The sequence below is a fragment of the Oncorhynchus mykiss genome, chromosome 32 (assembly GCF_013265735.2).
Source record: "Oncorhynchus mykiss isolate Arlee chromosome 32, USDA_OmykA_1.1, whole genome shotgun sequence".
Classification (NCBI taxonomy): Eukaryota; Metazoa; Chordata; class Actinopteri; order Salmoniformes; family Salmonidae; genus Oncorhynchus; species Oncorhynchus mykiss.
In genome coordinates, this window is record NC_050572.1 from 17,444,205 (window position 1) to 17,469,400 (window position 25,196).

The following is a 25,196-nucleotide window of genomic DNA, read 5'->3' on the forward strand; positions in this document are numbered from 1 at the left end:
TGGCTTTTCAGTGACTGTTCAAGTATTTCCTTGACTGCGGAGTTCAATGTGTTCGTTTCCCCAATGCGCTGTTCTGCGTCCCCCATTCTTGTAGATATGCTGTGAAGTTCTAATTTGTTTCCTTCCAGTTTCTGGTTAATGTCCTTCTTGAACTTATTTAGTTACTTTCTTACATATTCTCAAAATTCCTCTCGTAAGCCTGTGAGCGCCGCGCGCAATTCCTCCTTCATCACCTCACAAGATGAGGGTTATTTTGCTGCTGCTATCTTATTTGCGCTAGCATTAGCCATCTCGGGTTCATCGACGATTATATCTTCCGCTGTCTTGTTACGGGCTGTTGTTGTAGCTCCGCGACCTTTTCCTATTTTCCCTTTTTCCATTTTCAGAGTAAATACTTGAATTTAGGGGGGGAAATACCCAACCGATGTGCAGTACGAAAAACTAGGCAGCCATTTCCTAAGTTGCGTCACCGGAAGCCCCAGTTATTAGTTTATTTATGTATTTTATGTATTATCTCTTACATTGTTAGCCCAGGAAATCTCAAGTGTTATTACATACAGCCGAGAATAATTATTGGATATGAAAGCGATGACAACTTACCAACATTATGACCAGGAATATGTCTTTTCCGAAGCGGATCCTTTGTTCGGACCTCCACCCTGGACATGGGATCTTATCCCAGAGGCCGACCCAAAACAACGCGGTTGCCGCAGGAGTGGCAGACAGAGCGGCCTACTGGTCAGACTCAGAAGGCGAGCACACCATCCATCGCTCCCGAGCATATTACTCGCCAATATCCAATCTCAAGATAACAAGGTGGATAAAATTATGGCACAAGTTGCCTTCCAGAGAGACATCAGAGATTGTAACATTCTCTGTTTCAAGGAAACATGGCTCACTCGGGATACGTTATCAGAGTCGTTACAGGCACCCGGTTTCTTCATGCATCGGGCAGACAGAAACAAACATCTCTCTGGTAAGAAGAAGGGCGGGGAATGTATGACTTATGATTAACAACTCATGGTGTAATCACAACAACATGCAGGAACTTAAGTCCTTTTCTTCATCTGACCGAGAATTCCTTACAATCAGATGCCGACCGCATTATCGTCCAAGAGAATTCTCTTCGATTATAGTCACAGCCGTCCCAAGCAGATACCTCGTCGGCCCTGAAAGAACTTCACTAGACTCTATGTAAACTGGAAACCACACATCCTGAAGCTGAATTTATTGTAGCGGGGAATTTTAACAAAGCTAACCTGAGAACGAGACTTTCTAAATTCTATCAGCATATCGAATGCGCGACACGGGCTGCTAGAATTCTGGATCCTTGCTACTCTATCTTCTGCGATGTATACAAGGCCCTCCCTTGTCCTGCCTTCGGCAAATCTGACCATGACATTTTGTTGCTCCCAGCCTATAAACAGAAACTAAAACAAAACAGGAAATGCCCGTGCTCAGGTCAATACAACACTGGTCTGACCAATCGGATTCCACGCTTCAGGATTGCTTCAATCACGTGGACTGGGATATGTTCCGGATAGCCTCAGACAACAACATTGATTTATACGCTGACTCGGTGAGCGAGTTAATTAGCAAGTGCATCAAAGATGTTGTACCCACTGTGACTATTAAAACATCTCCTAACCAGAAACCTTGGATTGATGGCAGCATTCGCGCAAAACTGAAAGCGCGATCCACTGCTTTTAATCATGGCAAGGCGACTGGAAACATGACAGAATACAAACAGTGCAGCTATTCCCTCCGCAAGGCAATCAAACAATCAAAGCGTCAGTATAGAGACAAAGTAGAGTCGCAATTCAACAGCTCAAACACAAGACCTATGTGGCAGGGTCTGCAGTCAATCACGGATTATAAAAAGAAATCCAGCCCCGTCGCGGACATCGACGTCATGCTCCCAGACAATTTAAACAACTTCTTTCATCGCTTTGAGGACAATAGAGTGCCACTGACACCAAAGCCTGTGGGCTCTCCTTCTCCATGGCCAACGTCAGTAAAACATTTAAACGTGTTAACCCTCGCAAGGCTGCCGGCCCAGACGACATCCCTAGCCGCGTCCTCAGCTGGCTGGTGTGTTTACGGACATATTCAATCAATCCCTATCCCAGTCTGTTGTCAACACATGCTTCACCCCAGGTGGTGAAGATAGGTAACAACATCTCCACCCTGCTGATCCTCAACACTGGGGCCCCACAAGGGTGCGTTCTCAACCCTCTCCTGTACTCCCTGTTCACCCATGACTGCGTGGCCATGCAAGCTTCCAATTCAATCATCAAGTTTGCAGACAACACTACAGTGGTAGGCTTGATTACCAACAACGACGAGACAGCCTACAGGGACGAGGTGAGGCTCTGGAAGTGTGGTGTCAGGAAAATAACCTCTCACTCAACGTCAACAAAACCAAGGAGATGATCGTGGACTTCAGGAAACTGCAGAGGGAGCACCGCCCCATCCACAGGACAGTAGTGGAGAAGGTGGAAAGTTAAGTTCCTCGGCGTACACATCACGGACAAACTGAAATGGTCCACCCACACAGACAGCGTGGTGAAGAAGGCACAACAGTGCCTTTTCAACCTCAGGAGGCTGAAGAAATTTGGCTTGTCACCCAAAACACTCACAAACTTTTACAGATGCACAATCGAGAGCATATGGTCGGGCTGTATCACCGCCTGGTACGGCAACTTCACCACCCTCAACCGCAAGGCTCTCCAGACGGTAGTGCGGTCTGCACAACACATCACCGTGGGCAAACTACCTGCCCTCCAGGACACCTACAACACCCGATATCACAGGAAGGCCAAAAAGATCATCAAGGACAACAACCACCTGAGCCACTGCCTGTTCACCCCGCTATCATCCAGAAGGCGAGGTCAGTACAGGTGCATCAAAGCAGGGACCGAGAGACTGAAAAACAGCTTCTATCTCAAGGCCATCAGACTGTTAAACAGCCATCACTAACATAGAGAGACTGCTGTCAACATACAGACTCAAATCTCTGAACACTAATAAATGGACTTAATAAAGGTATCACTATTCACCATAAATAACACCACTTTAATAATGTTTACATATCCTACATCACTCATCTCATATGTATATACTGCTCTATACCATCTACTGCATCTTGCCTATGCCATTTGGCCATGGCTCATCCAAATAGATAGATAGATATATATATATATATATATATATATATATATATATATATATATATATATATATATATATATATATATATATATATATATATATATATATATATATATATATATATATATATATATATATATATATATATATATATATATGCACATATTCTTATTCTTTCCTTACATTTGTGTGTATAAGGTAGTCGTTGTGAATTTTTTAGATTACTTGTTAGATATTACCACATTGTCAGAACTAGAAGCACAAGCATTTCGCTACACTCGCATTAACATGTGTATGTGACCAATAATTTTATTTGATCGATAGCGAGTGAGACAGAGAAAAAACAAGAGAATGAGAGAGAATGAGGCAGGAGGGCACAGGAGGAAGAGGTGGGAGGGAGGAGGGCACTTTGTCCCTCTTTTATCCACATATTACCAGATGCACATCAGAGCCATCAGCCACTGTGACTAATCCACTTAACAGCCCAACAGGCCTGATCAGGCCAGCACCACAGTACAGGGACAAATGGAGTGTATTCCAGGGTGACCTGCTGCTTAAATATAAACTGTGTGTGTGTGTGTGTATGTGTGAGAGAGAGATGTTGAATGCCGACACAAATACTAAACTATATGAAAATGACCAGGGAAATCATCTTCCATTAACAAATGAACAGTCTTCCCAGGAGTCTATGGACAGAATGGAACATTGTCCAGACAGACTCCATTGGGTCGAGCCACAGAGTGGTAAATGGCCTGAGATTCCCCCACGGAGGAGCGAGTGTGTGTATGAGGGAGAGTTCAGCGTGGAGAGGGAGAAAGAACCACTGTCACCTGTGTAAAGATAATAAATATGCTCAAACACAGTATGTACACAGAGTATGTACAACCAGGCAGCGACACCAGGGCGTCACTGCCGCTCATCTCACTCTCTCTCGTCTGTGGAAGAACTCTGATCCAAGAGACTGCCATGTACAGTACATAGAGAAGTCTCTCCAATTCTTCAAAATTGACTGTATAGAAAGCCATATAAAGTGTTGGTCCCATGTTTAATAAGCTGAAATAAAAGATCCCAGAAATGTTCCATACTCACAAAAAGCTTACTTCTCTCAATTTTAATTTCACAAATTTGTTTACATCCCTGTTAGTGAGCATTTATCCTTTGCCAAGATATTCCATGACAGGTGTGGCATGTCAAAAAGCTGATTAAACAGCATGATCATTACACAGGTGCACCTTGTGCTGGGTACAATACAAGGTCACTCTAAAATGCGCAGTTGTCACACAATGCCACGGATGTCTCAAGCTTTGAGGGAGCATGCACTTGGTGTGTTGACTGCAGAGTGGTTGCCAGATAATTTAATGTTAATTTCTCTGCATTAAGCCGCCTCCAACGTTGTTTTAGAGAATTTGGCAGTATGTCTAACCGGGCTCACAACCGCAGACCACATGTAACCACACCAGTCCAGGACTTCCGCATTTGGCTTCTTCAACGGCGGGATGGTCTGACATGAGCCACCCGGAGAGCTGATGAAGATGTGGGTTTGCACAATTGAAGATTTTTTGCACAAATTGTCAGAAACTCAGGGAAGCTCATCTGCATACTCGTCAACCTGAACAGGGTCTTTACCTGACTACAGTTCGACGTCATAACCGACTTCAGTGGGCAAATGCTCACCTTCGATGGCCACTGGCACGCTGGAGAAGTGCTCTTCACAGATTAATCCCAGTTTCAACTCTACCTGGCTGGCGTTGTGTAAGTCGAGCGGTTTGCTGATGTCAACGTTGTGAACAGAGTGCCCCATGGTGGCGGTGGGGTTATGGTGTTGGCAGGAATAAGCTACGGACAATGAACACAATTGCATATTATCGATGGCAATTGGAATGCAGAGATCCCGAGGCCCATTGTTGTACCATTCATCTGCCACCATCACCTCATGTTTCAGCAAATGCACAGCCAGCCCCGTGTCGCAAGGATCTGTACACAATTCCTGGAAGCTTAAAATGTGTCCCAGTTCTTCCACGGCCTGCATACTCACTAGACATGTCACCCACTGAGCACGTTTGGGATGCTCTGGGTCACAGTAGTGTGTATATATATAATTGAACTGGGACACGCTGTTCCAGTTCAATTATTTATATATTTTTTAAGGTATCTGTTACCAACAGATGCATATTTACAGTCCCAGTCATGTGAAATCCATAGATTAGGGCCTAATTTATTTATTTCAATTGACTGATTGCTTTACATGAACTGTAACTCAGTACAATCTTAGAAATTGTAGCACGTTGTGTTTATATTTTTGTTCAGTGTAGATAAAGACATGGACAATGCAACAAGAGGTCAGTTTCCTTAAATCTTTAATGTAAACAGCAGGTTGAGGGGCTTTCAGACCTAGAGACAAACATCTGAAGGTATTAAATATGGAAAATAATAAATCATATTAAAAATGTTGACTCATGATTCGCTTTTAAATGACATTTCCATGAACCTCTAAATTGACGGCCACATAGTTCTTGAAAACAAACAAACAGAGAACAACTTCCCTTTACTAAAAACGCAAACGTCCCCCATACTGACTACTCGGCAATATCACTAAATTACACCATCAGCTTAACAAAGTAGTTTTTTGTTGCTCAATATTGCTTCGAAATGTTTACAGCAGTCGTAATCGAGCCTGATTGAACGGTATCAAGTCGGAGGAAAGAGATGTGTATGTCTGAGCAAGCATATATTACAGTTATGTTTGTTTGGGTATACAGCATGGTCAAAGCAGCCGTGATATAGGATAGAAGACTTCAGGAACTTCAGAGGCAGTTTCCCGTATTGTATAACAGTGTCAGGTTTTAGAATGACACACGTATTGTAACAGTCTACACAGGATGTGAAGTATGCAGAAAGATACCTGGGAGAAAAGTGTTAATACACACTTCAACATCTTAAATACACTTGATCCTTTCTTCCTCTCAGAGACATTAGCTGCCACGTAAGTGTGAATGGGGGACCGAGCCTGCTTCTGAAATGGCACCCTATTCCCTATATAGTGCGCTACTTTATTCCCTATATAGTGCACTAAAAGTAGCGCACTATATAAGGAATAGGGTGCCATTTTGAACACACACAGAACGTTGGAGAACTAAAGACTAACGTCCCCAGCACTTCTTTATATTTTTATAAAACGCCACACCTCTCATGTAGAAAATCAACAAAACGAAAAAGGACAACCAGGCGATTATCAAAGAGAGTTTCTACAACAAACCCCAAGCAAATGGCAAATTCTTCAGTGAAGGAGGAGTGAAGAGTGAGCAGGGTTGAGGTGAGAAGAACACTGTGAAGACATCTTGGAGAGTGATGACCAAACAACAACGCTTAGAGAATGTTAGAACATCTCTGGTTTAGGACCCAAAGGACCCATATATATGCTTCCTGGTTTGGTCTCCATGGTGACGTGATGATTCAGTCAGTGGGCCACCTAGTGTCGCAAAGAGTCATTAAGCGCCGCAAACGTATTTAATCGCACCCTTTAATTCAAAAAGAAAGTTTAGCAAGTATAGCAAGAAGGAAGGAAACTAGTTCAATAGAATCCTTTTTCTGTCACTCATAATTTTCATCGTTATTAGTTTATTTTTCTTTTTTCCAGTTGCCGTTTTAGGAAAGAGAGAGTTGGTAGGTCCAGTACAGTAGCTAGGGGATTTTGATCGGTTGGTTAGTTAGTTGCAGTCATAAACAAAGTCATAGTTGCTAGGCTCCTTGGGAATTGGGGGAGGGGCCTCTGGAATCTGGATGTTCTCCAGATCGAGGAGGCGGAGCTTCATCTCCATGGAGAGTAGGGTATCCATGTCTGACTTGGTGAAGTCACTGGTCATCTCCTTTCCCAGGAGGGCGTTCAGACCGTCCGTCCACACACAGTACTGAGGAGAGACAGGAGAGGATGAGTACACAGACACACAGACAGAGACACACACAACCGTACATCAGTGTATTAACATTAAGTGTTCCACGTTGTGCTGTAGAATGGAAAACCTCCATTGACTTCCTCTCAGTCCATCTCTGAATCCTGTCATTGGCTGGGTGACTGTGCCAACTGCTCAGTGCTTACCTCATGCTTGTCCGGAGCGATGAAGTTTAAATACTCGTCTGACTCGTAGAGGACGGAGAAGGCCAGCTCCAGAACCTCCTGTAGCGAGAGGGGGAGAGAGAGACAGGGAGGGAGGGGAGAATGTGGGAGTGACAGAGTGATAGAGGGAGATAAGGAGGGAGAGAGAGCGGGGAGAAAGAGAGGAGGGGAAGGGAGAGAAGGAGAGGAGAGAGAGACAGAAGGAGGGAGCTCAAATGTAGCACTGTCACTAACATGCTAATGAGCTCCTCACCACTCTAGTGTGTGCATCCCTCCCACTGTGCCTCTATAACACGTTCTCTCCCCAGCCACTCCAACATCAGATGGTTTGGCTGTCATGCTGGGTGCCAGGGGACAGGGGACGGGACACACCGAGCAAGGGGACAGCTAGGGGACAAACTGGGATGCAAAGGCACTTTGAGACGGTTATCCAACACAGGAGAAAAGTTGCCCCTAGAGTCTAACTTAATCCTTGGAGAAAAAACACACAAAAGCTGACTTTGGATCAGATTATTGTGTTCTCCACACTGGTCAGAAGTACACAGGGGGATGCAAACAATGAGTCAGATGGGGAATGCATAGGGACACCTGAGAGAGTTCCACACAGAGAACACTGAAGGAGAGCTGATGTCTCATTTGTTAAAATCTGTTAAGGCTCCTTTGAAACAGATGTCTCTCGCTTGTCATCAAATGCCGCAGAACTAATTATAAATTCTGTAGCATATGGCACGCAACCACATAGATGGTGGAAGCGCATTGATCCAGAGCACCTACTGTATGTGTGTTCTAGTACTATGGGCCATGTTGTATTTGATTCAACACAATAGGTCAATCCAATAGGCCTGACAAACAGATATCTCTGAACTGTACCCTGGCTCTCCGTCTCCCAGACCCAGTATACTATAGAGTGATTCCACGTCCCAAATGGCACCCTGTATAGTGCACTTTTTTGACCACAACCCTATTACCTATATAGTACACTTTTGACCAACGGCCCACAGGGAATAGGGTGCCATTAGAGACGAATCCTAGATCTATGGCTGCGCTGCCCGTGACCACAGAGGTTACTTTTTGTGTCTTACAGCTTGACTAATGAATGTTGCTCCGCTCGTGTTCTCATTCAAACAGCCCAAACAAGGTCGAGTCATCCAGCCATCCAGCCAGCCATCAAGCCATCCATCCATCCATCCATCCAGGCATCCAGCCAGCCATCCATCCATCCAGTCAGCCATCCATTCAGCCAGCCAGCCCACAGACCTGTAGGCCCATTCTTTCAGACACCAGATTTATGGACAGAGTAATAAAGGTCCAGGCGAGAGAGGAGCGGTGCTCCTTTGTCTTCAAGGCTATATTTACAGGACCTAATCTGTCAGTGTCAGTAGAATGTATTGGTTTCTAGTCACTACTGAGACAGGACCTGCGGAGGCTGGGGCTTTCGTACCAGCAGACAGGCTGGCAGGACTGAACACAGCTATTTCAACTTGATTAAGATGTCTATACATAGAAGATAGAGCGATTTGGGTTTAACTTGGCTGGCATGTCAACATCTACTTTGATAGTGGGTGGATATACCTTGATATTGAGTTGGCTATCATGTTATCATATAAGGCACTGACTGATACTGACTGACTGATACACTGACATATTTTTATTTATTTAATTTAACTAGGCAAATCAGTTAAGAACAAATTCTTATTTACAATGACGGCCTAAGCCGACCAAACCCTCCCCTAACCCGGGCGATACTGGTCCAATTGTGCACCGCCCAATGGGACTCCCAATCATGGCCGGTTGTGATACAGCCCGGGATCGAAGCCGGGTCTGTAGTGACAGCTCTAGCACTGCGATGCAGTGCCTTAGACCGCTGTGCCACTCAGGAGCCCTCTACTGTACTGTTATATAAGGCACAGACACACAGACATGCAGTGCCTTAGACTGCTGTGCCACTCAGGAGCCCTCTACTGTACTGTTATATAAGGCACAGACATACAGACATGCAGTGCCTTAGACCGCTGTGCCACTCAGGAGCCCTCTACTGTACTGTTATATAAGGCACAGACACACAGAGCCTTAGACCGCTGTGCCACTCAGGAGCCCTCTACTGTACTGTTATATAAGGCACAGACACACAGACATGCTGTGCCACTCTGGAGCCCTCTACTGTACTGTTATATAAAGGCACAGACACACAGACATGCAGTGCCTTAGACCGCTGTGCCACTCAGGAGCCCTCTACTGTACTGTTATATAAAGGCACAGACACACAGACATGCAGTGCCTTAGACCGCTGTGTCACTCAGGAGCCCTCTACTGTACTGTTATATAAAGGCACAGACACACAGACATGCAGTGCCTTAGACCGCTGTGTCACTCAGGAGCCCTCTACTGTACTGTTATATAAAGGCACAGACATACAGACATGCAGTGCCTTAGACCGCTGTGCCACTCAGGAGCCCTCTACTGTACTGTTATATAAAGGCACAGACACACAGACATGCAGTGCCGTGAAAAATGATTTGCCCTCTTTCTGATTGTCTCTATTTTTTGCATATTTTTGATACTGAATGTTATCAGATCCTCAAACAAAACCTAATATTAGATAAAGGGAACCAGAGTTTTTAAATAACAAAAAAATATATACTTATTTTATTTATTTAATTAACCACGTTATGCAACACCCAATTCCCCTGTGTGAAAAAGTAATTGCACTGCATTTCTCCACCCTTATCCCTTGACTGTTTACAGGAACAATGGTGAGGTGTTTGCCCTGTCCCTGTACTATAGATTGCCCCTTTAACCTCTGTAGCCTTCTGCCCGGTGTGTTTAACTTGTCTAAAGTATGGTATCTTTAAAGCTATTTTTTTAGTTGTATTTTTATTTGTATTTTTTTTCTAGTTGAGTATATTATTTATATTGCTTTGTCTTGTCTGTGTGTGTGTATGTTCAAAACTTAATAAACAGAGTAAAAAAAATAAAAAAAAGTAATTGCACTCAATAACTGATTGTGCCACCTTCAGCTGCAATGACTTCTACCAAATGCTTCCTGTAGTTGTTGATCAGTCTCTCACATCACTGTGGAGGAATCTCAGCCCACTCTGTGCATGCACAACTGCTTTAACTCAGTGAAATTTGTTTCAAATCCTGCCACAACATCTCAATTGGGATTAGGTCTAGACTTTGACTATGCCATTCCAAAACTTCAAATTTGTTGCTTTTTAACCATTTCATGTAGACTTAATTGTGTGTTTTGGATCATTGTCTTTCTGCATGACCCAGCTGCACAGAGTGGGCTGAAATTCCTCCACAGCGATGTGAGAGACTGATCAACAACTTCAGGAAGCATTTGGTTGCAGTCATTGCAGCTAAAGGTGGCACAACCAGCTATTGAGTGCAATTACTTTTTCACACAGGGGAATTGGGTGTTGCATAACTGTGTTTATGATAAAAAATGAAATAAGTATGTAATTGTTGTGTTATTTGTTCCCTCATGTTCCCTTTCTCTAATATTAGGTTTTGGTTGAAGATCTGATAACATTCAGTTTCAAAAATATGCAAAAGTAGAGACAATTAGAAAGAGGGCAAATACATATTATATAAGGCACACAGACACAGACAGATAATGTGATATGAGACACACAGACACAGACAGATAATGTGATATGAGACACACAGACACAGACAGATAATGTGATATGAGACACACAGACACAGACACAGACAGATAATGTGATATGAGACACACAGACAGACAGATAATGTGATATGAGACACAGACATAGACAGATAATGTGATATGAGACACACAGACACAGACAGATAATGTGATATGAGGCTCACAGACACAGACACAGACAGATAATGTGATATGAGACACACAGACACAGACAGATATTGTGATATGAGACACACAGACAGATAATGTGATATGAGACACACAGACAGATAATGTGATATGAGACACACAGACACAGACAGATAATGTGATATGAGACACACAGACACAGACAGATAATGTGATATAAGACGCAGAAACACAGACAGATACTGTGATATAAGACACAGCAACACAGACAGATAATGTGATATAAGACACAGAAACACAGACAGATACTGTGATATAAGACACAGAAACACAGACAGATACTGTGATAAAAAACACAGAAACATAGACATATACTGTGATATAAGACACAGAAACACAGACAGATACTGTGATATAAGACACAGAAATACAGACAGATACTGTGATATAAGACACAGCAACACAGACAGATAATGTGATATAAGACACAGAAACACAGACAGATACTGTGATAAAAGACACAGCAACACAGCCAGATACTGTTATATAAGACACAGAAACACAGACAGATACTGTGATATAAGACACAGAAACACAGACAGATACTGTGATATAAGACACAGACAGATACTGTGATATAAGACAGACAGATACTGTGATATAAGACACAGAAACACAGACAGATACTGTGATATAAGACACAGCAACACAGACAGACAATGTGATATAAGACACAGAAACACAGACAGATACTGTGATATAAGACACAGAAACACAGACAGATACTGTGATATAAGACACAGAAACACAGACAGATACTGTGATATAAGACACAGAAACACAGACAGATACTGTGATATAAGACACAGCAACACAGACAGATACTGTGATATAAGACACAGACAGATACTGTGATATAACCTTGTTCTGCTTCAGAGCTCCCTTCTCCTTCATGTGAGGACAGTCCTTACCAGTGACCACCGCTTTGATATCGGCCACAGGCACTACGGGAGAAGGAAGAGAGGAGATAGATTAGATTTAGTGTCAACTGCTATTCTGTTGACATGCTACATTAACTACTAACAACGTCAGTAACAACCATCTTCGTCAGGCACCCTGGCACTAAACTATTATTTTGCAAGTTGCACTTAGCTAAAAAAAAAAAGAAAAAAAGAAAACTGACAGTCAGTTTGTTTTTAATTTATTTAACCTTTATTTAACCAGGCAGGCCAGTTGAGAACAAGTTCTCATTTACAACTGCGACCTGGCCAAGATAAAGCAAAGCAGTGCGACAGAAACAACAACACAGAGTTAAACATGGAATAAACAAGTGTACAGTCAATAACACAATAGAAGAAAAAAAAGTCTATATACAGTGTGTGCAAATGGCGTGAGGAGGTAAGGCAATAAATAGGCCATAGTAGCGAAGTAATTACAATTTAGAAAATGAACACTGGAGTGACAGATGTGCAGATGATGATGTGCAAGTAGAAATACTGGTGTGCAAAAGAGCAGAAAAGTAAATAAAAACAATATGGGGATGAGGTAGGTAGATTGGATGGGCTATTTACAGATGGGCTATGTACAGCTGCAGCGATCGGTTAGCTGCTCAGACAGCTGATGTTTAAAGTTAGTGAGGTTAATATAAGTCTCCAACTTCAGCGATTTTTGCAATTCGTTCCAGTCATTGACCCAGAGCAGTACTTGTGTTGCTCACATTACTCACATTTTTCCTGTAGAAGGTCATGGGACACCTCTCCCTGAGGGCTCTCCTCCAGATCTCCATAGTGCAGGACTTTATGGTTCGGAGACAGTCGACAGTACCAGAACTTATCTATAGAGAGAGAGCGAGAGCGAGAGCGAGAGAGAGAGAGAGAGAGAGAAAAAGGACCAGCATAAAGACCAACAAACCTGGTGAAACAGACACTAATACACCTGGATTGTGTATGTACTGTATAGACCAGAACCACCCAAAGCATATTTACACTACTTTCTAAAGGCAGCAACACCAAACACAACAACCCTAACACTATCCCATATGGACAGTCAGACACAGACAGTTAGTGGCACCTGATTCAGGTATGATATATGATAGACTTTATTGTCCTAGAGGGGAAATTTGTGTGATACTGCTTCCACATAAATACACAAACACATAGAATCACAGAACAACAGCCTACCATACACCCCCCTCCCAGCCAGGCCAGACTGTGACCAGGTGGCAATTCCACATGAAGCCCTACAGGCCTGGCACCAGTCCGTCTCCCTCCGTCTCCACTGCTGTTTAGCAGTTTTATTGACAGGGGGACAAAATAATGTTCAGCCTGCATCTAGGCACCCTATAGCACCTTCCCATCATCTGGAACTGTGTTCAGTGCTGTGTGGGGCTGATTGGACCTTTCTGGTCTGTCTGATGATGATCTCCTGGAAAATGTTTTCACTGTGTACCACTATGGGGCTGTGGTGTGTGATGTTCTCATGTAGAGGTCAACCGATTAATCGGAATGGCCGATTAATTAGGGCCGATTTCAAGTTTTCATAACAATTGGAAATCGGTATTTTTGGACACCGATTTTGCAGTTGTTTTTTTTAGACCTTTATTTAACGAGGCAAGTCAGTTAACACCACATTCTTATTTTCAATGACGGCCTTGGAACGGTGGGTTAACTGCCTTGTTCAGGGGCAGAACGACAGATTTTTACCTTGTCAGCTTGGGGATTCAATCTTGCAACCTTACGGTTAACTAGTCCAACGCTCTAACCACCTGTCTCTCATTGCACTCCACGAGGAGCCTGCCTGTTACGCGAATGCAGTAAGCCAAGGTAAGTTGCTAGCTAGCATTAAACTTATCTTATAAAAAACAATCAACCAATCATAATCACTAGTTATAACTATGTTGGCTGATGATATTACTAGTTTATCTAGCGTGTCCTGCTTTGCATATAATCGATGCGGTGCGCATTCGCAAAAAAGGACTGTCGTTGCTCCAACGTGTACCTAACCATAAACATCAATGCCTTTCTTAAAATCAATACACAGAAGTATATATTTTTAAACCTGCATATTTAGCTAAAAGAAATCCAGGTTAGCAGGCAATATTAACCAGGTGAAATTCATTATTAACCAGGTGCGTTCATTGCACGCACAGTCAGGGTATATGCAACAGTTTGGGCAGCCTGGCTCATTGCGAACTAATTTGCCAGAATTTCACGTAATTATGACATAACATTGAAGGTTGTGCAATGTAACAGCAATATTTAGCCTTAGGGATGCCACCCGTTAGATAAAATATGGAACGGTTCCGTATTTCACTGAAAGAATAAACTTTATGTTTTCGAAATTATATGTCATTAATATGGTCAAATCCGGAAACTAAAGGCTTGTATTTCTGTGTGTTATTATGTTATAATTAAGTCTATGATTTGATAGAGCAGTCTGACTGAGCGGTGGTAGGCACCAGTCTGACTGAGCGGTGGTAGGCAGCAGTCTGACTGAGCGGTGGTAGGCACCAGTCTGACTGAGCGGTGGTAGGCACCAGTCTGACTGAGCGGTGGTAGGCACCAGTCTGACTGAGCGGTGGTAGGCACCAGTCTGACTGAGCGGTGGTAGGCACCAGTCTGACTGAGCGGTGGTAGGCAGCAGTCTGACTGAGCGGTGGTAGGCACCAGTCTGACTGAGCGGTGGTAGGCAGCAGTCTGACTGAGCGGTGGTAGGCAGCAGTCTGACTGAGCGGTGGTAGGCACCAGTCTGACTGAGCGGTGGTAGGCACCAGTCTGACTGAGCGGTGGTAGGCAGCAGTCTGACTGAGCGGTGGTAGGCAGCAGTCTGACTGAGCGGTGGTAGGCAGCAGTCTGACTGAGCGGTGGTAGGCACCAGTCTGACTGAGCGGTGGTAGGCAGCAGTCTGACTGAGCGGTGGTAGGCAGCAGTCTGACTGAGCGGTGGTAGGCACCAGTCTGACTGAGCGGTGGTAGGCACCAGTCTGACTGAGCGGTGGTAGGCAGCAGTCTGACTGAGCGGTGGTAGGCAGCAGTCTGACTGAGCGGTGATAGGCAGCAGTCTGACTGAGCGGTGGTAGGCACCAGTCTGACTGAGCGGTGGTAGGCACCAGTCTGACTGAGCGGTGGTAGGCAGCAGTCTGACTGAGCGGTGGTAGGCACCAGTCTGACTGAGCGGTGGTAGGCACCAGTCTGACTGAGCGGTGGTAGGCACCAGTCTGACTGAGCGGTGGTAGGCACCAGTCTGACTGAGCGGTGGTAGGCACCAGTCTGACTGAGCGGTGGTAGGCAGCAGTCTGACTGAGCGGTGGTAGGCAGCAGTCTGACTGAGCGGTGGTAGGCACCAGTCTGACTGAGCGGTGGTAGGCAGCAGTCTGACTGAGCGGTGGTAGGCACCAGTCTGACTGAGCGGTGGTAGGCAGCAGTCTGACTGAGCGGTGGTAGGCAGCAGTCTGACTGAGCGGTGGTAGGCACCAGTCTGACTGAGCGGTGGTAGGCACCAGTCTGACTGAGCGGTGGTAGGCAGCAGTCTGACTGAGCGGTGGTAGGCACCAGTCTGACTGAGCGATGGTAGGCACCAGTCTGACTGAGCGGTGGTAGGCACCAGTCTGACTGAGCGGTGGTAGGCAGCAGTCTGACTGAGCGGTGGTAGGCACCAGTCTGACTGAGCGGTGGTAGGCACCAGTCTGACTGAGCGGTGGTAGGCACCAGTCTGACTGAGCGGTGGTAGGCACCAGTCTGACTGAGCGGTGGTAGGCACCAGTCTGACTGAGCGGTGGTAGGCACCAGTCTGACTGAGCGGTGGTAGGCACCAGTCTGACTGAGCGGTGGTAGGCACCAGTCTGACTGAGCGGTGGTAGGCACCAGTCTGACTGAGCGGTGGTAGGCACCAGTCTGACTGAGCGAGCGGTGGTAGGCACCAGTCTGACTGAGCGGTGGTAGGCAGCAGTCTGACTGAGCGGTGGTAGGCACCAGTCTGACTGAGCGGTGGTAGGCAGCAGCAGGCTCATATTTCTGTGTGTTATTATGTTATAATTAAGTCTATGATTTGATAGAGCAGTCTGACTGAGCGATGGTAGGCAGCAGCAGGCTCATATTTCTGTATGTTATTATGTTATAATTAAGTCTATGATTTGATAGAGCAGTCTGACTGAGCGGTGGTAGGCACCAGCAGGCTCTTAAGCATTCATTCAAACAGCACTTTAGTGCGTTTTGCCAGCAGCTCTTCGCTGTGCTTTTAGCATTGTGCTGTTTATGACTTCAAGCCTATCAACTCCGGAAATTAGGCTGGTGTAACCGATGTGAAATGGCTAGCTAGTTAGCGGGGTGCGCGCTAATAGCGTTTCAAATGTCACTCGCTCTGAGACTTGGAGTAGTTGTTCCCCTTGCTCTGCATGGGTAACGCTGCTTCGAGGGTGGCTGTTGTCGATGTGTTCCTGGTTCAAGCCCAGGTAGGAGCGAGGAGAGGGACGGAAGCTATACTGCTACACTGGCAATATTAAAGTGCCTTTAAGAACATCCAATAGTCAAAGGTCTATGAAATACAAATCGTATAGAGAGAAATAGTCTTATAATAACTACAACCTAAAACTTCTTACCTGGGAATATTGAAGACTCATGTTAAAAGGAACCACCAGCTTTCATATGTTCTCATGTTCTGAGCAAGGAACTTAAACGTTAGCTTTTTTACATGGCACATATTGCACTTTTACTTTCTTCTCCAATACTTTGTTTTTGCATTATTTAAATCAAATTGAATATGTTTCATTATTTATTTGAGGCTAAATTGATTTTATTGATGTATTATGTTAAGTTCAAATAAGTGTTAATTCAGTATTGTTGTAATTGTCATTATTACAAATACATTTAAAATCATCGGCAGATTAATCGGTATCGGCTTTTTTTTTTGGGGGGGGGGGGGGGGGGGGGTCCTCCAATAATCGGTATCGGCGTTGAAAAGTCATAATCGGCCAACCTCTATTCTCATGGGCTGTGGAATGTGATGTTCTCATGTGTCGGAGGTGGCTAGCGTGACTGATAGCACCCGGCACTGGGGTGCTATCGCCCGCTGGGCAGTTGGGGCCGGCTGGCACACAGGCTGGCATGCCTGGGCACTGTGGACAGGCCTCCTGTAGAGCAAGGCCTGGCACTTTATTCTCTACCCATTATGCATGTCCCTGGAAGAGCAGAACTAGGCTGGGGACCAGGGAGGGTTGGTTGGCGCTCGCATGGACAACACAGTCCAAATCCTAATTGCTGAGAATAGACATTTGGCAGCAGGGAGGCTGGCGCTGGTCTGTGGGGAGTGGCTGTGTCGTGCCTAGTGTAGTGGTGGTGTGAGACGACTGACTGACTGCTTAGGGAGCAGAGAGAGAGGAGAGAGAGAGCAAGAGAGAGAGAGGAGAGAGAGAGAGAGAGGTAGAGAGAAAAGAGAGGTAAAGAGAGGTAGAGAGAGGTAGATAGAGAAAGGGAGATAGAGAGGTAAAGAGAGGAGAGGGAAAGAGGTAAAAAGAGAAAGAGAGCAAGAGAGAGAGAGGAGAGAGAGAGAGAGAGGTAGAGAGAGAAAGAGGTAGAGAGAGGTAGAGAGAGGTAGATAGAGAAAGGGAGATAGAGAGGTAAAGAGAGGAGAGGGAAAGAGGTAAAAAGAGAAAGAGAGATAGGTAGAGAAAGAGAGAGAGAGAGAGAGAGGTAGAGAGAGAAAGAGGTAGAGAGAAAGAGGTAGAGAGGTAAAGAGAGGTAGAGAGAGAGAGAGAGAGAGAGAGAGAGAGAGAGAGAGAGAGAGAGGTAAAGAGAGAGCGGTAGAGAGAGAGGTAGAGAGAGAGGTAGGTAGAGAGAGAGGTAGAGAGAGAGGTAGAGAGAGAGAGGAGAGAGAGAGGAGAGAGAAAGAGGAGAGAGAGAGAGAGAGAGAGCAAGAGAGAGAGCGAGGGACAAGAGAGAAAGAGAGCGAGGGGCGAGAGAGAGGAGAGAGCGAGAAAGAAAGAGGAGAGAGAGAGAGAGAGAGCGAGAGGATTTAGACTGGAGCTATCTAGACTGGAGCTATCTCGACTGGAGATATCTCGACTGGAGATATCTCGACTGGAGATATCTCGACTGGAGACACCTCGACTGGAGACACCTAGACTGGAGACATCTAGACTGGAGACATCTAGACTGGATATATCTAGGCTGGAGATATCTAGGCTGGAGATATCTAGACTGGAGATATCTAGACTGGAGATATCTAGACTGGAGATATCTAGACTGGAGATATCTAGACTGGAGATATCTAGACTGGAGATATCTAGGCTGGAGATATCTAGGCTGGAGATATCTAGGCTGGAGATATCTAGACTGGAGATATCTAGACTGGAGATATCTAGACTGGAGATATCTAGACTGGAGATACCTAGACTGGAGATATCTAGACTGGAGATATCTAGACTGGAGATATCTAGACTGGAGATATCTACACTGGAGATATCTACACTGGAGATATCTAGACTGGAGATATCTAGACTGGAGATACCTAGACTGGAGATACCTAGACTGGAGATACCTAGACTGGAGATATATAGACTGGAGATACCTAGACTGGAGATATCTAGACTGGAGATATCTAGCCTCCAGACAGAATACTGCTCAGATTGTTGTTATTGTTTCTGTTTCCTCAGCTATTGAGATACAGCTACTCTCCAATTCACTTCAATTCATCATTTATTTCTTAACTACATAATTGACTAAGAAAATATATATTTTTATGATTTTGGATGTACTTTTGGGACACGTGATGCTTGCATACAACATAATGGCCCTTGTACCCATATTGCTTGTAATGACTTATATGTAAACATATATATCTGTATTTTCCACATACAGTAGGAACTGACACTTCCGACAGATGGCCGCCGTTCCTAGGAAACTATGCAGTTTTTTTTTTTTTTACGTGTTATTTCTTACATTAGTACCCCAGGTCATCTTAGGTTTCATTACATACAGTCGAGAAGAACTACTGAATATAAGATCAGCGTCAACTCACCATCAGTACGACCAAGAATATGTTTTTCGCGACGCGGATCCTGTGTTCTGCCTTACAAACAGGACAACGGAGTGGATCCCATGCAGCGACCCAAAAAAACGACTCCGAAAAAGAGGGAAACGAGGCGGTCTTCTGGTCAGACTCCGGAGACGGGCACACCGTGCACCACTCCCTAGCATTCTTCTTGCCAATGTCCAGTCTCTTGACAACAAGGTTGATGAAATCTGAGCAAGGGTAGCATTCCAGAGGGACATCAGAGACTGTAACGTTCTTTGCTTCACGGAAACGTGGCTCACTGGAGAGACGCTATCCGAGGCGGTGCAGCCAAAGGGTTTCTCCACGCATCGCGCCGACAGAAACAAACATCTTTCTGGTAAGAAGAGGGGCGGGGGCGTATGCCTTATGGCTAACGTGACATGGTGTGATGAAAGAAACATACAGGAACTCAAATCCTTCTGTTCACCTGATTTAGAATTCCTCACAATCAAATGTAGACCGCATTATCTACCAAGAGAATTTTCTTCGATTATAATCACAGCCGTATATATCCCCCCCCAAGCAGACACATCGATGGCTCTGAACGAACTTTATTTAACTCTTTGCAAACTGGAAACCATTTATCCGGAGGCTGCATTCATTGTAGCTGGGGATTTTAGGCTAAAGGCTAATCTGAAAACAAGACTCCCTAAATTTTATCAGCATATCGATTGCGCAACCAGGGGTGGAAAGACCTTGGATCATTGTTACTCTAACTTCCGCGACGCATATAAGGCCCTGCCCCGCCCCCCTTTCGGAAAAGCTGACCACGACTCCATTTTGTTGATCCCTGCCTACAGACAGAAACTAAAACAAGAGGCTCCCACGCTGAGGTCTGTCCAACGCTGGTCCGACCAAGCTGACTCCACACTCCAAGACTGCTTCCATCACGTGGACTGGATATGTTTCGTATTGAGTCAGATAACAATATTGACGAATACGCTGATTCGGTGTGCAAGTTCATTAGAACGTGCCGTTGAAGATGTCGTTCCCATAGCAACGATTAAAACATTCCCTAACCAGAAACCATGGATTGATGGCAGCATTCGCGTGAAACTGAAAGCGCGAACCACTGCTTTTAATCAGGGCAAGGTGTCTGGTAACATGACCGAATACAACAGTGCAGCTATTCCCTCCGCAAGGCTATCAAACAAGCTAAGCGTCAGTACAGAGACAAAGTAGAATCTCAATTCAACGGCTCAGACACAAGAGGCATGTGGCAGGGTCTACAGTCAATCATGGACTACAGGAAGAAATCCAGCCCAGTCACGGACCAGGATGTCTTGCTCCCAGGCAGACTAAATAACTGTTTTGCCCGCTTTGAGGACAATACAGTGCCACTGACACGGCCTGCAACGAAAACATGCGGTCTCTCCTTCACTGCAGCCGATGTGAGTAAGACATTTAAACGTGTTAACCCTCGCAAGGCTGCAGGCCCAGACGGCATCCCCAGCCGCGCCCTCAGAGCATGCGCAGACCAGCTGGCCGGTGTGTTTACGGACATATTCAATCAATCCCTATACCAGTCTGCTGTTCCCACATGCTTCAAGAGGGCCACCATTGTTCCTGTTCCCAAGAAAGCTAAGGTAACTGAGCTAAACGACTTCCGTCATCATGAAGTGCTTTGAGAGACTAGTCAAGGACCATATCACCTCCACCCTACCTGATACCCTAGACCCACTCCAATTTGCTTACCGCCCAAATAGGTCCACAGACGATGCAATCTCAACCACACTGCACACTGCCCTAACCCATCTGGTCAAGAGGAATACCTATGTGAGAATGCTGTTCATTGACTACAGCTCGGCATTCAACACCATAGTACCCTCCAAGCTCGTCATCAAGCTCGAGACCCTGGGTCTCGACCCCGCCCTGTGCAACTGGGTACTGGACTTCCTGACGGGCCGCCCCCAGGTGGTGAGGGTAGGCAACAACATCTCCTCCCCGCTGATCCTCAACACTGGGGCCCCACAAGGGTGCGCTCTGAGCCCTCTCCTGTACTCCCTGTTCACCCACGACTGCGTGGCTACGCACGCCTCCAACTCAATCATCAATTTTGCGGACGACACAACAGTGGTAGGCTTGATTACCAACAACGACGAGACGGCCTACAGGGAGGAGGTGAGGGCCCTCGGAGTGTGGTGTCAGGAAAATAACCTCACACTCAACGTCAACAAAACTAAGGAGATGATTGTGGACTTCAGGAAACAGCAGAGGGAACACCCCTCTATCCACATCGATGGAACAGTAGTGGAGAGGGTAGCAAGTTTTAAGTTCCTCGGCATACACATCACAGACAAACTGAATTGGTCCACTCACACAGACAGCATTGTGAAGAAGGCGCAGCAGCGCCTCTTCAACCTCAGGAGGCTGAAGAAATTCGGCTTGTCACCAAAAGCACTCACAAACTTCTACAGATGCACAATCGAGAGCATCCTGGCGGGCTGTATCACCGCATGGTACGGCAACTGCTCCTCCCTCAACCGTAAGGCTCTCCAGAGGGTAGTGAGGTCTGCACAACGCATCACCGGGGGCAAACTACCTGCCCTCCAGGACACCTACACCACCCGATGTTACAGGAAGGCCATAAAGATAATCAAGGACATCAACCACCCGAGCCACTGCCTGTTCACCCCGCTATCATCCAGAAGGCGAGGTCAGTACAGGTGCATCAAAGCTGGGACCGAGAGACTGAAAAACAGCTTCTATCTCAAGGCCATCAGACTGTTTAACAGCCACCACTAACATTGAGTGGCTGCTGCCAACACACTGACACTGACTCAACTCCAGCCACTTTAATAATGGGAATTGATGGGAAATTATGTAAATATATCACTAGCCACTTTAAACAATGCTACCTTATATAATGTTACTTACCCTACATTATTCATCTCATATGCATACGTATATACTGTACTCTATATCATCAACTGTATCCTTATGTAATACATGTATCACTAGCCACTTTAACTATGCCACTTTGTTTACATTCTCATCTCATATGTATATACTGTACTCGATACCATCTACTGTATCTTGCCTATGCTGCTCTGTACCATCACTCATTCATATATCCTTATGTACATATTCTTTATCCCCTTACACTGTGTACAAGACAGTAGTTTTGGAATTGTTAGTTAGATTACTTGTTGGTTATTACTGCATTGTCGGAACTAGAAGCACAAGCATTTCGCTACACTCGCATTAACATCTGCTAACCATGTGTATGTGACAAATACATTTTGATTTGATTTGATCTGTACTTGAAAGACAGGGGCCCCAGACTGATGCTGTTTGTCAGCTACAGGGCCTTCAGAAAGTATTCACACCCCTTGACTTACAGTGCCTTGCGAAAGTATTCGGCCCCATTGAACTTTGCAACCTTTTGCCACATTTCAGGCTTCAAACATAAAGATATAAAACTGTATTTGTTGTGAAGAATCAACAACAAGTGGGACACAATCATGAAGTGGAACGATATTTATTGGATATTTCAAACTTTTTTAACAAATCAAAAACTGAAAAATTGGGCGAGCAAAATTATTCAGCCCCTTTACTTTCAGTGCAGCAAACTCTCTCCAGAAGTTCAGTGAGGATCTCTGAATGATCCAATGTTGACCTAAATGACTAATGATGATAAATACAATCCACCTGTGTGTAATCAAGTCTCCGTAAAAAAATGCGCCTGCACTGTGATAGTCTCAGAGGTCCGTTAAAAGCGCAGAGAGCATCATGAAGAACAAGGAACACACCAGGCAGGTCCGAGATACTGTTGTGAAGAAGTTTAAAGCCGGATTTGGATACAAAAAGATTTCCCAAGCTTTAAACATCCCAAGGAGCACTGTGCAAGCGATAATATTGAAATGGAAGGAGTATCAGACCACTGCAAATCTACCATGACCTTGCCGTCCCTCTAAACTTTCAGCTCATACAAGGAGAAGACTGATCAGAGATGCAGCCAAGAGGCCCATGATCACTCTGGATGAACTGCAGAGATCTACAGCTGAGGTGGGAGACTCTGTCCATAGGACAACAATCAGTCGTATATTGCACAAATCTGGCCTTTATGGAAGAGTGGCAAGAAGAAAGCCATTTCTTAAAGATATCCATAAAAAGTGTCGTTTAAAGTTTGCCACAAGCCACCCGGGAGACACACCAAACATGTGTAAGAAGGTGCTCTGGTCAGATGAAACCAAAATTGAACTTTTTGGCAACAATGCAAAACGTTATGTTTGGCGTAAAAGCAACACAGCTCATCACCCTGAACACACCATCCCCACTGTCAAACATGGTGGTGGCAGCATCATGGTTTGGGCCTGCTTTTCTTCAGCAGGGACAGGGAAGATGGTTCAAATTGATGGGAAGATGGATGGAGCCAAATACAGGACCATTCTGGAAGAAAACCTGATGGAGTCTGCAAAAGACCTGAGACTGGGACGGAGATTTGTCTTCCAACAAGACAATGATCCAAAACATAAAGCAAAATCTACAATGGAATGGTTCAAAAATAAACATATCCAGGTGTTAGAATGGCCAAGTCAAAGTCCAGACCTGAATCCAATCGAGAATCTGTGGAAAGAACTGAAAACTGCTGTTCACAAATGCTCTCCATCCAACCTCACTGAGCTCGAGCTGTTTTGCAAGGAGGAATGGGAAAAAATGTCAGTCTCTCGATGTGCAAAACTGATAGAGACATACCCCAAGCGACTTACAGCTGTAATCGCAGCAAAAGGTGGCGCTACAAAGTATTAACTTAAGGGGGCTGAATAATTTTGCACGCCCAATTTTTCAGTTTTTGATTTGTTAAAAAAAGTTTGAAATATCCAATAAATGTCATTCCACTTCATGATTGTGTCCCACTTGTTGTTGATTCTTCACAAAAATGTGGCCTGAAATGTGGCAAAAGGTCGCAAAGTTCAAGGGGGCCGAATACTTTCGCAAGGCACTGTATTAAACATTTTGTTGTGTTAGAGCAATGAATTCAAAATGGATTAAATAGATTTTTTCAGAAATATCTAATTTACATAAGTATTCACACCCCCATGTCAATACATTGTTAGAATCACCTTTGGCAATGATTACAGCTGTGAGTTTTTCAGTGACACAAATCTCAATTTATTCCATTTTAAATTCAGGCTGTAACACAACAAAATGTGGAAAAAGTCAAGGGGTGTGAATACTTTCTGAAGGCCCTGTAGATACTCAGCTTTTAGAGACTCTCTAATACTATCCCTGCCTCACACTTAGCGATTTGTATACGTATATTGTATGTGGAAATATGATTTGAGAGGAGTCCTTTAGGAATGAAGCACTTAGAAAGTGCCGGGTGGAGGTGTGGATCTGCAGTTATACTAATTATTCAGTTGTGTTCACTACAGTGTGGTGGCAGACAGCCAACAGCCCACAGGCCCTGGGCTGGGACGACAGCGCTTCCAGGGCACCTCAACAATACGTAACCTGTGTGTGCATGTGTGTGCGTGCATGAGAGAGAGCGCGAGAGAGACAGAAGCGGTTTATGTCTGTGCAGGGGAGAGACGGAGGAGGACAGGGAGAGACCGAGGAGGACAGGGAGAGACGGAGGAGGACAGAGAGAGACGGAGGAGGACAGAGAGAGACGGAGGAGGACAGAGAGAGACGGAGGAGGACAGAGAGAGACGGAGGAGGACAGAGAGAGACGGAGGAGGACAGAGAGAGACGGAGGAGGACAGAGAGAGACTGAGGAGGACAGGGAGAGACGGAGGAGGACAGAGAGAGACGGAGTCTGGTCTCGGGTGGGAGATTTAATCCTCTCCGGCTGTGAAAGGCACCACATTATAGCGGTGCTAACCGATAAGGCCTCTGTGCTGTGCTCTCCTTTCTCCCTGCTGTGTCCAGGCCTACGCGCCAGCCAGTCAGTCAGTGTGAAAAAGGATATTAGGCTCAATGCTCCCCAAACACTCCACTCTGAAGTGTAAACGCTTCATATGTCCTCCAGCTCCACAGGGAAAGGATGAACAGGCTTCCATTCCACCGCCACAGTTAAATCAAGGACAGGGAGATATGTGCTATGTCCCAAATGGAA

General features: G+C 45.1%; 1 protein-coding gene across 7 annotated transcripts in view; it reads right to left on the reverse strand.

Annotated features, from left to right (window-relative positions):
- Window positions 1-5,511: 5,511 nt before the first annotated feature.
- elmo1 (engulfment and cell motility 1 (ced-12 homolog, C. elegans)) overlaps window positions 5,512-25,196 on the reverse strand; it is a 208,890-nt gene continuing 189,205 nt past the window's right edge. For all 7 annotated transcript variants that reach the window (XM_036970712.1, XM_036970710.1, XM_036970716.1 and 4 more), the window contains 4 exons: window positions 12,814-12,921; window positions 12,009-12,091; window positions 7,268-7,345; window positions 5,512-7,079 (listed from right to left, as the gene is read on the reverse strand). In XM_036970712.1, the coding sequence (XP_036826607.1) occupies window positions 6,879-7,079; window positions 7,268-7,345; window positions 12,009-12,091; window positions 12,814-12,921 (470 nt within the window). In that variant the 3' untranslated portion in view covers window positions 5,512-6,878. The remainder of the gene's footprint in view (window positions 7,080-7,267; window positions 7,346-12,008; window positions 12,092-12,813; window positions 12,922-25,196) is intronic.